Source organism: Phacochoerus africanus, chromosome 13 (genome assembly GCF_016906955.1).
Source record: "Phacochoerus africanus isolate WHEZ1 chromosome 13, ROS_Pafr_v1, whole genome shotgun sequence".
NCBI lineage: Eukaryota > Metazoa > Chordata > Mammalia > Artiodactyla > Suidae > Phacochoerus > Phacochoerus africanus.
In genome coordinates, this window is record NC_062556.1 from 60641018 (window position 1) to 60655406 (window position 14389).

At 39.6% G+C, this 14389-nt stretch overlaps 1 protein-coding gene across 1 annotated transcript in view; it reads left to right on the forward strand.

Annotated features, from left to right (window-relative positions):
- The first annotated feature begins 4238 nt into the window (after positions 1–4238).
- Positions 4239–14389, forward strand: part of GPC5 (glypican 5) — a 1373090-nt gene continuing 1362939 nt past the window's right edge. The window contains exon 1 of the mRNA XM_047756327.1: positions 4239–4729. Coding sequence (XP_047612283.1) covers positions 4567–4729 — 163 coding nt within the window. The 5' untranslated portion in view covers positions 4239–4566. The remainder of the gene's footprint in view (positions 4730–14389) is intronic.

Consider the following 14389-nt stretch of genomic DNA (forward strand, 5'->3'; position numbering starts at 1 on the left):
ATTTTGCTGTGCGTTCCCTCCTGCCTTTTCTCCATCATTGCTCTCCTGACCTGAGGAGACATCAGAGAAGGATCCCTCAATTTCCTTCTGATTACTTGGTGGCAGCAATTCGTTACTAGGGTCAGCTGGAGCTGACCTCCCATTTGGCTCCCTTTAATAGGGCAGCGTTTGGGAGAGAGAGGAGGTAGGGCAAGGCAAAAGCTATTTTGGGGCAATAGCTAAGTGGAAGCACTTGTATTGAGGAAAATCTTGTTCTAAGCACCTTCTATTTATCCCACTGATGAAAGAAGCCTCCCCCCTTGGTAATTAATATGAGGTGGCCAAACACATGATGGGCAGATGAAGCTCACAGCAGCTCATCAGTCACACTCAGTCTAGGGGAGGAGGACACTGCATGCTGCGTTGGGCTACGCTGGGGTGAACCAGGAGGGTGGTGGGAGAGGCAGGCTTTGCAGTGACAAGAGGTCAGGTGAACCTTGGTTCCCATGGGAGGATGTGATTGCTTTGTTTGATAACTTCATGAGGCTGGTAGAGAAACCAGTGAGGTTGAAGATAAGGTGGGATAGAGCTGGTCTGACTGATAGGGGAGCTGACCCCAGAGGGATCCTGTCCTGCTGGGCAGGGGGCTTATCTGGCAGGAGCAGAGCACATTGGTTGGCCTTTGGGACCTCATGAGACTCAAAGATGTCAAGGCACCACACATGTATACAAAGTACACAATTTAGTCCTTACAATACACTTCTCATGATGGAAAGTTTAGTGGAGGGAGGAGGCAGATGAAAGTTTGACCTCAGCCAGCTGCTGAGGGAGGTACTGCTGGCCTAGGGTTAGAGCCACTGCAGGTCTCTGGACCGCTATAAAGGTGAGATCCAGCAGGCTGCCTCCACGGAAGAGCAGTGAGTGCCAGAGTTTCTACCTGTATATAGTAGGTTGTGTCAAGGGGCCACAAAACAGGTATTTGGTTTGTCAAAGCCAGAGAGGAGGTGTCTCAGGGAGGGCAGAAGTTGGCAGGCCCGGCTTACACTTGGGCTCTTCTCTTATCTGTGACTTCTGGAAGGTTATTTAATCTCTTCATACTTCTGTTTCCTCATGAGTATATGATAGTAACTATCTGGTTGAAATGTTAGATAATTTAATACTTGTAAGCTCTTAATACATATTAGTTGTGTTTTTGATCAGGTACAGGAGTTAACTCCAATCAGCTTCTGAGGGTAAGTTAACCAGTGGCCAGCATTAGCCTAAAGCAGTAGGCAGAACTGAGGGCAGTGTGGTGTCACTGAGATCCTAAACCATGGAGTTTATTTCTCTTTACAAGGTCTTGAGTTGACACACTGTAAATGGTTATTTAGAAACTCTGCATTTAGAAGAATAATGAAATGTATTTTACATAATGACCAGTTAGAGATTCTTCTATCTAAGAGTATTGATATTTCAAAAGCAAAACACAGTGGCTATTGCAGAAAAGGCATTCAATGAATGTTTATTGAATAACCTTTGAAAAATGAGGCATGATCTCTATCAAATTGCAAAAATTCCTCCTTAGCTTTTATAAAAATTACAGGCGAATTGAATAAAAGATCAGTTACAGTACAGTGTGTAGAGGTCTTGCTCTAGAATGTTTATATTTAAGGCGCTTTGGTGGTGTATTCTGGTTGGAAGAAGGAAGCTTGTGTTGTAAGTTTATTCATGGTGGTAGGAGTAGGGAATAAGAGGTAGAATATTTTTTTGTAATCGACATTTTACATATATTAAACACATTTGTTTTCTCATTAGACCACACTCCGTCTCATATATACCTTCCCACCTAATTGTTCTGCTGAAATACATTACAGAAAGACAAAGAGAACTTGCTACCATGTATCTGTAACCCTTATTATGTCTAGCATACTGTTTTTTTTAAATATAGTGTGTGCTCAATCAGTATTTCTTAGTTGATTCGATTTTGCTGAACCATCAATAATTCTCAGTTGTGTTTGTGATTTTACCCTCGTAAGACAAATTGTTTTAGAGATTCAAGGTGAATGAACTGGACCAGGTAATCTCTGAGATTGTTTTAATGCTAATACTACTCTGTGATAATTAAATCAATCAAGGAGAGATCTTGGTAAGAAAACATGTTTTGGAAACCTTCAGGATTATTATCCTTATATTAACAGAAAAGGAATTCTAGTAGAATAAAATTCTATAGATAAAATTACGTAAATTTACTAGTTAAAAAAAACCCTGAAAAATTCATAAACAGCCTTTGGTGTTACTGAATGTAACTCAATAGGTTCTTTGGTATGATGTGGAGTGGTTGAGGAGATTCTGCGGTTAATAGCACATTTTAGTTTGCACTGCCTGGATTTGTGGTTTTTTTTTTTTTTTTTTGCAACACCTGTGGCGTATAGAAGTTCACGGGCCAGGTATCGAATTCCAGAGCCACAGTTGTGACATATACCACAGCTGTGGTAAAGCCAGATCCTTTTAACCCACTGCTCTGGGGATCGAACCTGAGCCTCTGCAGCGACCCACCTGCCACAGAAACAATGCCATATCCTTAACCCACTGCACCACAGCAGGAATTCCTGGGTTTGATTTCTGATTCCACCATTTATTTAACAGCTGTGTTGGTCTTGGGCCAGTCTCTCCTCTCTGTCTGTTTCCTATCTGTAGAACAGTGCTAATAGTGGTAACTACTTTATAGGGTTGTTATAAATATTAAATAAATGAATATTCTTAAAAAGCATTTAGAATACCATCTGGCATCTAAGCACAATGCACATCTTCATGGTCATTCTCGTTCTTTTCATGGATAGAGCTGACTCCCAAGGCCTCTCTCCAGACGTGGTAGCTGGGTAAGAAGATTCATGGGGAAGGTTTTTTGTTGTTGTTGTTGTTTGTTTGTTTTCCAAGCTAGGATACATGTATAAAGCTTTGCTTGAAGTCCTTGCATTTAAAAGCAGCTAATTTTGTTTTTCAATTCTCATTTATTAAGAGAGCTTCTAAAAAAAAGCAAAACTAGTATTTAGGGAATTGATGTCAAAAATAATAGTAAGCATGATTTCGCTGAAGAACTATCTCAGCCATTGCCCTGGAATGGTTTTAGAGCAAGCAGTCTATGGCTGGAAGTGCTGCCTTTGATATCAAATGGTCATTAAAAGTCCCATGACACTTAACTAAGACTTAAAGTTATTCATCTCTTGGCAAAGGTTCAAATTTGACAATGAATTTCCTTTCAGTGGTTAAAGCATATATAGTCCCCCTTGCCTGATGCTTTTATGTAGTTTCGTTTTACTAGAGGAGGACTCGCTTCAGGTACTTGTGGATGAAGGGACATTCTTGTCATTCACAGCTTAGTGTTGAGTCAATCACATTTCAAAAATACATCTGGCCCTTTGGCTTATGGTTTCTAAAGCATTCCTTTTGTGAATTGACAACATTCCTCTGTCATGTTAAAATCACTTAAAGACTTCATTTTCGATCTTCTTTGTGAGAAATTCCCCTGAGCACTCTTACCTGAGCAGTTCTTTGAGAAATGTTTTAAAGAAATGCCAGCAATGGTAAAAGCTCACAAGGGCCCTTATAGATACAAAGTACTGAAGTAAAATACGATGCTAAAGGGTGATAAGAGAATAAACTAGACTTTAATAAGAACCTTATAAGGTTTAATGTAATTCTTATGACTTCTAAATTCTTTCGGAAAATTGTAATCTCACAGAATGTTCCAAAACAGTAACATAAAACAATTTTTAAAAAGTAACTTCTGTACACGCTTTAAAAAAACGTGAGACTGCTATCGAGTCTCTCAATTGAGATCTTTAACTCTAAATAGTTTGATTTTTGCATTGTGCCCCCAGATCCTACTTCATGAAATTCGAATACGAATTTCTCCGCACTGAGCACCTTGATTTCTAGGCAAGTATGTCATCTTAGTTCCCAGTTGGTGTTTCTCATTTCTTGTCTTCTCTGAATCTCTTCATACGTTCGCTCTTCTTTTCGCCAGAATGCTCTTTCCCGCAATGGATTGGGAGAGCGAGGTCGGCTTTCGTTTTATTTGTCTCCTTGCTGCGGGCAGCGCCCTTCTAATGTCTCTCCAACGTGGAACTGAGTTGACAGCAGCTCGGCGGGTGCGGACCCAGGCGGCGGGGCGGGGCGAAGGGGCGGGGCCTGGCCGCGGGGCGGGGCTGGGGCGGGGCCTACCGGGGAGCGAGACCAGCGGGCGCATCCCAGGTTGGCGGCTTCTAGCCTAGCCCGCGGCGACTGAGGCAGTGGCAGGAGCCGGATGCTCTAGGGCTTCGTGCGGCTCCAGCCTTCTTCCTCGCTTGTGCAGCGCCATCTCGCCCCCGTTGGAGAGGGAGACCCCGCGGCGCTCTGCCCAAGAACTGACGTCTCAGCCTCGGGGCACCTCTGGAGAAAGCCAAGTGCTCACAGGTGAAGCCTGTGTCCCAGAGTGGGCGGTCCGCTTGCCGCCCGATCGCACCTCTTGAGAACCTCGACCGCCGAGCCCTTTCCAGTGCCTGCAGGGCAGGGCGCGCGGGGAGAGTGGGGTCCACGGCAGGGTAGGGAGTGACCAGGACACCGGTGATGGACGCACAGACCTGGCGCGTGGGCTGTCTCTGTCTCCTCCTTCTGGCTCTCTTTGGGTCTACCCGAAGCCACGGGGTGCAGAGCTGCGAAGAAGTTCGGAAACTTTTCCAGTGGCGCCTGGTGGGACCTGTCAAGGGGCTGCCGGATTCGCCGCGGGCAGGTAAGGCGCGGAAGGTGGGCGCGGGGCTATGAGCCTGGGCGCAGACTCGGGCGTCCGGGGCGCCAGCCCTGCGCTCTCCAGTTTCTCAGGATGGCCCTTCGTGGGAAGATGACTTTTAAGCCTCTCCGGCCGCTCAAGGTGAATCCAGGGAGGCTTTTGGGGAAGCACGGTGTGAACACCCACGCCATGAGCGCAGCGCAGCTCAGGGGACTCCCTGACTCGCCTGGGGCTGAGCTGTCTCTGGGCATTTGCCTCCCGCCTGGCTCTCTTGGTCTCAGTTTGTGCATTGGAAGAGGCCAGTAAAGCTGACAGCTGGGGACAGCGCGGCCTGACGCGTTTCTGTTCCGAGTGGGAACTTCCCCAGTGCCCCGCCGGGGGGCCTCGGTTTGCTGCTTTCTCGTGCGGTGGACGGAGTTGGGTTGGTCGCTCCAAGTTTGATACTAAACCTGCGTTATCCTCCTTTGCTGGAGAATGGGGCACTGCAAAGGCAGTCGGTCACCTCTGTCATTAGGACTCAGACCCAGTACACCTACAGTAGCGTGACCCTTAGCGGTTCCTCCGCGCGGTAGTACCAAGCCCTTCTTGCAGGAACCCGAACTCGGAGCCATCAGTAGTTTCATCTGCTGAAAGATGTGCCGGCAACAGGCGATCAAACGGAATGCATTGGGGAGCCACTTAACATGGGTGAGATCTACCAGAGATGGAAGCGGAAAGAATACAGTGTCGAGTCTGCTTCTCATAAGCGCCGGTGCCTGCACCTTTACTCCGTGCTCCTTACCCCGACCCCGCAAATTTCCCTCTGCACGGACTTTCCAGGTTACACTCAGTCTGGAAGAATAGGTCTTAGTTGTCAAACGCAAGGACAGGTGTCTGGAGCTAAGATCTTACTGGAACAATGCACCTAATTATGAGGCCAACACACTGACAAATGCTGTCAGCTTATTGGTTGAACAAAGAACTTGAGGAGGATGCTTGGTCTAAAATCCATCCTCTGCCTGAGTTTTTAGGTTAGAAGACTTGCTCTTAGCACTGTGAAACTGTAGCTCTTTTGCTTGATTTTTTTTTTTCTTGTGTGTCAGAGTCATCCTAAAAGGAAAATATGGGCATTTAGGTACATTAAATCCATTTTAGTTTACATCCCTAGTCTTTCGAACAAACACACAAATATTTATTCAAATACCTATTTGGTATTAGGTACTTTTCCCTGCTGCTTGAAACAACATAGTTGGATAGTCTCAGCTTAGGACAGTTCTTCTGACTTCATAAATACTACCTACTGATTGTAAACCTGTTTTCTTATTTCATTGCATTCTTTTCATGAAAAAATAAACATCACTTATCAGTAGCTAATGCAACTAAAGTGAATGTGTGTGTTGGCGAAGGGGGCAGGGTGAGGGCATGGAGCTGTGAAATCCTCCCCTGAGTTATTAGATTTTGCTCCCTGCCCCACCATAATTTTGGCAGGTATGTTCAGTAAATGTTGACAGTAAGGCCTTGGTTTCACTTCCCCTCTCCTATGTCAGTATTTCTGATGCTTACTAAATGCAATACAATGACTAGAAGGTATTACATTTCTAGAACCTTGGGTATGTTTCATCTCTTTTGAAGAGGAACTTTGCAGAGTATCAGTCACTGGCATAACAGTTTACTGAATCTAAAACTCTGTCTTACAGAGAAGGAAATGGTTCTACTTATCTGTGTTTGATACACATGACACACAAGAAGAGCCACAATGGCAGGCATCTTCTTTTCTCAGACATTCGGAAGTGTTCCCCATTGCTAGTACCTTTCTTTTTCTGTGGCTTAAGGTGGTGGAGGAATAGCAGTGGCAGCTATTGAAGGAGGCCATGCAGGGATGTGCTCTTAGGGCCTCTGTGGTGCTGGAGAGAAGTGCTGAATTCTGTTGACATTTGCATTAAGAAAAAGTCACATGAAAGTATTATTCTGAATCAGAATCACCAGTAACAGGCACTCACATCTGAATTTAATATAATTCTGAATTGAATTCTGCATTTTTCTTGTCTGTTATTGACCATTTTTTATTTGAATAATTAAGTAAAATATTAAACTTTTAACATTGATGTCTCCCTTCTTTCCACTAAAAAAAAAAAAACAACCTCATCCCCCCAATTGAGTAAACCACACATCCATGGTTCATAAATGCTTTTCTTTATTTTTGTATTTATATATGATCTATAACATTTAGCTTGAATGAATATAGTAGTTGAATCTTATTTTCTAAAATTATTATTAACTTCAAGAGAGAACATAGTTAATGTCTAAGCAATCGTTCTCTACAAGAATACAAATACCAATATTCTTTTTAACAACTGTCTGTATTTAACACATAGGTTTTCATTGACTAAAGCTAATACATTTAAATTGGACATTTGTTTTCCTTGAAAGTTATTTTTTTTAGTGCTTTCTTTCATTTCTTGTCCACAAGTGGTGAATTCTTGAGCTGTCTGTCCAAAATGTCATTTTTATAATATAAGCAAGTAGGATAACTTTTTACAATTTCATGCTATATTTGTGACTTTTACATCTTCTGAAACTGTTACCCAATTTGAAATTATTAAAATGGTGAGAACAGCCATTCAAGCTGTTTCTCAGATTCCCCTCACCTTTGTTCTCTACCCTGCTCCAATTCTTTTAAGCCTATTGAGCTCTTAAGGATGTTTGGATGAGAAATGTAAAAAAGGAGAGAAGGTGTAAATGTGATTAGAATTACAGATTTCCTTGTGTTCTGATTTTATTTCCTCAGTAGTAGTCAAGGTGCCCTTTGCTCTTGTTTATTTTATTCAGAGAAGAACTGTTAGTGAAAGTGTCTTTTAAAGTCCTTTTATTTTTATTTTATTTATTGGGAGAAGGTATAATGCTTTCCCATTGAAATTCTCTTCACACAGTCATTGATCACACACATTGTTTCCTTTTTTAAAGAAGATAATTCCGAAAAGGAGAAGCTTATGTAAATCCAAGGCTACCTCTGATAATTTATATATCAACTAGTTTTTAAAATGTGGATGATCCTTGATGCAGAGAATAGCTCGTGAATGAGAACTTTTTCTTGGTAGCTTTGGCTGTAAATGGGATAATAAAAATAAACTTGATGTGGCAAAATTAAATTCTAATACTATAGGATATTTTAAGTAGTGCTCTATAGTTTTTTTTTCTTTTTCTTTTTCTTTTTTTTAAACTGCTTTGATTATAATCCAATCTTATATTGGCTTTAAGGGCAGTGTTATTGCATACTCATATCCAAGACAAAGAATCAACCTGGTGACTTTGGAGTTTGGAATTACAGACATTTGGGTTCAAAACTGGGTAGCTCTGTGACTGTTTAATCAGTTATCCTCTTTGAATCTCTGTTTTCTCATCTGTAAAATGGGAATGTTAGTTCTTAAAGACTTGTTGCGTCAATGAAATGAAATAATATATGTATGTAAAATAACACAAATCCAGGCACATAGCAAGTACTCAAAGAATGTATTGCTATTATTAGAATTTTTTATTTAATATCTTGATTTTAAGTGGACTTGGCCTTTAAAGGTGAGATTTTTGCTTTGAATCTCTATAAATCAGAATATGTTTTCATAATAACTAGTTTTTCAAGTCACTAATGATTGTTTCTAAAATTGGCAAATACATTCCTATATGAAATGATTTTTGTTAGGTTGTGGTGAACATTTTGTTTTGTTTCAGGAACTAATGGAAACTCAAAGAAACCTATCTGAAGTGGTATTTATTATGTGGTAGTGTATATTCTGTTTCTTTTTGTGGACTAAGGGAAACTCTAAGAAAGAAACCAGGTTACACAGCAACCACTGCTGGCTGTAGCACCCACAGCCACTGGCACCAGCACCATCCTACCCTCTATAATCAGGGAGGTGAAGGAGTGTGTATGAGGTGGCTTAGACATTCACACAGTTAGATGGCCAAAGTCAGTCATTGGCCGTAATCTCAATTTGAGACTTGTTTCTCATGAACTAACTCCTCTTGCTGCTTAAATACCATAGTTATGATGTTCAAAAGCTGTAAAAGGGACCTGCAGTCTGATGTCAGGGCAGATTATTAATATGGGGATTGCCCTGTGTTGAAGTCCACCAGCCAAGAAGTATCAGAAACAAGATGATAGTCAAACAAACTAGGTCTTACTTGCTCAGCAAGGGAATTTGCACAGTTTAGGAACTGTGGGTGTCTCAGTAAGAGGCTGTTGAGAGGGGTTTTTTGTGGGATTTCGGCTTGTGCTGAGTGATTACCAGGGTTTAAGGAAGCAGGGTGATGCAGGAACCACATGTCTTCAAAACTTACCTGGGGTTTGGAAAATTAAGGTGGCAATAATTGTCGTTAATGAAGAAGCAGGCGTCACTCTTTTTGGTCATAAGAGGAGGGTGTTTAGTCATTCTTGTGGTTGTAGAGTGTCCTTGTGACTATTCTGCTGCATCACAGGTCTCAAGTGGCTTTGTCTCATCATCGTTTTCTTATTCTGAGCATGTTGTCTCTGTTGAGTTGTAAACATCAAGGCCAGTTCCAGTGTTAGGGAAAGTTGTCACTTTCTTCTCTGGAAAATCCAGTGTGTGTTATTATGTTTAAGAAAATGATGTGTTTATTGTTTTTTTTTTAATCCAGGCTTTTAGTGAAGCTTAATGATAGGGAAAGTGAGTATGATTTTCTGCTTTAGGGCCATAGAGGTTGACTGTCCAGCAGGGCATGAATTGTTGTAGTCACATCCTATTCTCTCATAGTCCGTTTACTAACAAATGTAAATGTTGTTTGTGTCCCCACCCTTTCTCCTTCCCCAAATTTATGTTCCTTTTCGCCAAGTGTCCAGCATCCTGCATTTATATAATTTGCTTTAAGGAGGGGTTCAATTTGGGGAACTTAAGAATAGCATTTTATAATTATTCTATATTCCTCCAACTATGTATCCAGCTTGTTAGGACTTTCTAGAGTATGAATTTTCAGATTGTCTAATAAGAACACTTTCTTGATCTATAACATTCTTTTATCATTAACTGGTATAAGATCAAGAGTAACATTCCAACATCCAGATGCTACTCCTAAACAGATATGATTTATAAATCAGTGGCCTTTTGATATAACTGTTCCAGAAAGCACAAAGCCATTTTGTTAAAATGGAATCATGAGAGACTTCAGTTTGTTGAAATAGACTGTGAACGTGGTACCCAGACCACTTGGTTAAGTAACAAGAGCAATTAATTTTAATAGAGGGTAGCCACTTTCCATGTTTACTTTCTTTTATAAAGGCCTGGCCTTGAATTAGAAGAAAAGACAACATCAATTGTGCGCTCAATTCTTCTATTTTTTTAGCTTTAGACATTTCACATTTCACAAATGATACTGCCAAAATCATCCTAAAATGATTAGTCATTCTTCTGTGAACTGCAAGTAGCACAGATTTTGATTAGCCATATTAGGTTCACATATGGCTGCCATGTAAGATGGATGTATAATGCACTTTTACAGAAAGAAAATGATATTTTGTACTTTCATGTTTTATGAAAGAATCTACATTCTTTTGAAAATTTAAAGTACCGAAAAGTGCAAAGAAAGTAAAAATAATTTTCCATCCAGAAATAACCACCAACAACCCTTTGAATTATCTTTCAACAACCTCATCAATCTTTTACTCAACATATATATATATATATTTTGATAGAATGTAGACTCACTTTATCTTTCTTTGTAACATGCCTTTTCCAACCATGAGTGTCTCAGTATTTCTCATGCCATTAAACATCCTTCTAAATACACATTTTTAGCAACTGTGTAGGTTTCTACTGAATCACTGTACCATTAGTTGAATTCTTTATTCTTGTTGGAAATGTAAGCTTCCGATATTTGCCACCATAAAGTCACATGCCTAAGGACAGGAGAGGCAAATGTAAAACTCTTGCCCTACCCACAGCTTTGCACGTTATCTACATTCATTCAATTCTAGGGTTTTTCAGTGTCAGCACCATTGACCCGTGGGGGCGGGATAATTCTTTTTTGTTGGCAGAGGAGGGGGCTGCTGTCCTGTGTATCATAGGTATTTAGAAGCTTCCCTGACGTTTACCTCCTGGATGCCAGTAGAAACACCTTCCCCTCCCCAGTTGTGACAACCAAAGATGTCTCTCAACGTTGCCAAATGACCTAAGAGAGGCAGGTGAAATCATCCTGATTGAGAACTGCTGGCATAAATGTCCAGCCCAAGCGTCCTTCACATACACGCACACACACATTCTCTCTCTCTCTCTCTCACACACACACACACACACACACACACACACACACACACTGCATCTGGCTGCTTTGCATGCCTCAGGTCTCAGCTTAAATCTCAGCTCTTCAGAGAGGCCTTTCTCTAGGTTCACTGAACTCTGCTCCCCTTTGTTTCTTTCATGGCACTTATCATGCTGCCATATTTCTTTTCTTTTTACTGTTGATCTTTCACCACTAGATTGTGTGCATGATGAGCCTAGAGGACATGTCTACCAAGGCTGGTTTCATGGACGTGAGACCTGTGTAGTCACACAGAGTCCCATACTCGCTCTTGCTTTAATGTTCTGCTGTTGCCATCTTGAAGTGTGAATAAAGGGTCCTGTGTTTTCTTTTTGCATTGGGCCCTGCTAATTATGTAGCAAGTCTAGCTGTGTACCCTTGTTCACTGTAGACTATCTGGTGTCTATAATAGTGCCTGACCCAGATTAAGAGTTGAAATGTCTGTTGAATATTTTAGTGATGCTTCAAGGAGCATCTTATTGCATCATTTGAACTCCTTTGATTCTTAAGTTAAACTCTAGAAGTAGGTGCACCAAGTATTGAATATCTAAGGTTCTACGTATAAGATGATATTTTTATGATTTCATTTTATATTCATAGGTAACAATAGGTTCAATTTATTGTGTTTATGATTTTTTTATGCTTGATATTAATAGAATGAGAAATATAGAAGGTAAAATAAAAAAATGTATTTTTATCTGGGCTCAGTTGTGTTGTTGAATAAATTTTTGATGTGGAATTAATATATTCTTATGTAACTCTGCCACAAATTTTAGAAAGTGACCCAATGCTTTTAAGTTTAAAGAAATTTTTGTCTAATACTATCTAATATTTTTGAAATGGAGTAAATGAATTACCAAACAAATGTCCTCTGGGGAAATGAAGATTATTTAACATTTATGGGATTCATTTAGAATTGTTATCATCATGGAAACAGTGTAACTGATCTGTCTTAGAACATTAATCAATTATTGGGAGAATGGAGAAAAATTGAGATGACCAAATGTAATTTACATTTGGCTGTGGATTGGTTGGTTTGTATTTTATTTAAATATATGTCTTGCAAAATTGTTTCTTTCCATGAGAAAAACTGATAGTAAAGAACTAGAAAATGATTTGATTTTTTAACCTCCCATCCTTTTTAAAATCCATGTTGGGAGAAAGTACAAACCGCTTATCTATGGACTATCTATTCCTGAGCCAGGAGGATTGTTTATTAGAGGACATTAACTTGGGGTCCAGTTTCTATGCAACCAAGTAGATAGGTAACAGCCTTTTGAAAGAAGCAAGAAAATAACTGTTATATCACAAAACATGGTATACAGTAGCAGGTGTAATTTGTCTCTAAAGTATTTCCAACACTTCCAAATATATAAATTTGGGCTAGTGTTTAAAACTTATTTTAAGCAGTATCTTAGAAAAGCTTTTTTTTTTTTTTCTTTATTAAATGTGGCTGGTTGTTTATTGACGATATCTTAGAAATGATTTTAGGAAATTTTACCTAAGTGGAAGAATTACTTAAGTCAGCCCGAATGAGACATGCATATTTTGGGTTCAGCTATTAACTGAAATGTTTCAAGTACGTCATATTTAAAAGATGTTAACATTTCTTGTTTCATAGTTTAAATTGTTTATTATACTTTTTAGGGTAATGGGTTTGAATTACTGATTTTCCTCTCTGTGCTGTCACAACCAGATTTGAGTTTTTATAATTCTATATAGCAATGGAATGGAATAATTTTTGGAAGCTACCTTTCTGGAGCTCATAGTCTTTTGCTTTTCCTTGTCGTAAAGTTCCAAGGGACTTTAGGATAAAAAGCACTCCAAGAGCGTGACTTCATTGATCAAATGGACATAGAAATTATTTCTCGATGTCTTTGTTCATTGCACTTATACTCTTTAAATGGGAGATTGTCAATATTAAATTACCTGCTCAGATTTATTTGCTTTTGAACAACTCTCTTATTTAGTAAGGTTATACCAAGTTACTAGGTTCGTTTTCTTTTGATCATTGAAAATGCCTGTGTTTAATGAGCTGAAACTGAAGTAGGTCAATAAAATGAAGAGATTAACGGTCTGTTCTCCACCAGGCTTAGAATACATTTTACTTCAGGGGAAGAAAGTCATTTTTTAAAAAGGTTTTTTGATAAACTTAAAAGGTAAAGGAAATAATAACACTGAAAGAGTCAAAAAGCTGAGGAATCCATGAGTTCTTCAGTGTCCTCTTTGTCAGGCGAAGATATGTGGATCCGCTTTTGAATAGTTAAGACCTTTAGTTACAAAACAAAACTAAATGTTACTTTTTACTTTTCTAAGTTTAGGGTCACTGATAAGCTTGAGGTTGCTAAATATTTAATATTTAACTTATCTTTGGAAATATATGAAAAACAAGGAAAAATGGTAGGAATGACAAAGCACTGAAAAGTTGTCATGGATAAATAAATGGGAAAATGAGGCATTTTAACTTATAATTTGTCCCATATTATGGCCACATGTTTTAGTGAATACCAACGAATTTAGTTCTAAAATAGTTTGATCTTGACTCCATCACTTAGTAATAGCTGGGTGACTTTTAGCAAACAACTCAATGTCTCAGAAAATGTTTTCCTTTCTTCCCGGGGATAGTATGTTCCTTTTCCCTTTCAGTGTTTTTTGAGTACCACATGGTATGGTGTAAAAGCTTTGTAAATAGTAATATAATCCATGGTAATATAATTCATTCTATTACAAATGTACTTCTTAGATACATTTAAAAAAATTCTTGGAGTTTCCATTGTGGCTCAGTGAGGATGTGAGATCCATCCCTGGCTTGGCTCAGTGGGTTAAGGATCTGATGTTGCCACACTCTAGCTGTGGCTTAGGTTGTAGATAGGCTCAGATCTGGGGTTGGTGTGGCTGTGGTGTAGGCCGCAGCTGCAGCTCCCATTTGACCCCTGTCCTGGGAACTTACATATACTGCAAGTGTGGCTATAAAGAAAAAAAAAAAAGAAGTCTGTATATGAGATCAGGAAGCAGGCAAAGTAGAAGCCCTCTTCCTTCATGCTAGTAAAATACCAAACTTTCATACAGCCTTCTTCCATCAGTTACTCTCAAAGCAGTGATTCTATACTTGTAGAAACATAATCCATCTTTTCATTACTTTGGTTAATAAAGTAATTAAAGTAATTTTTTATTTATAGTTTAATTCTACGGTAAAATCAAATTTGTTTATTCATACTATGTAGTTTGAAAACTAAAGACTGGTCTTTTGTAAAATGATGTTATTATTTTTTTTTTTTATGGCCACACCCTTTGCACACAGAGGTTCCCAGGCCAGGGGTCTAATCAGAGCTCCAGCTGCCAGCCCACGCCAGAGCCACAGGAACGCAGGATCTG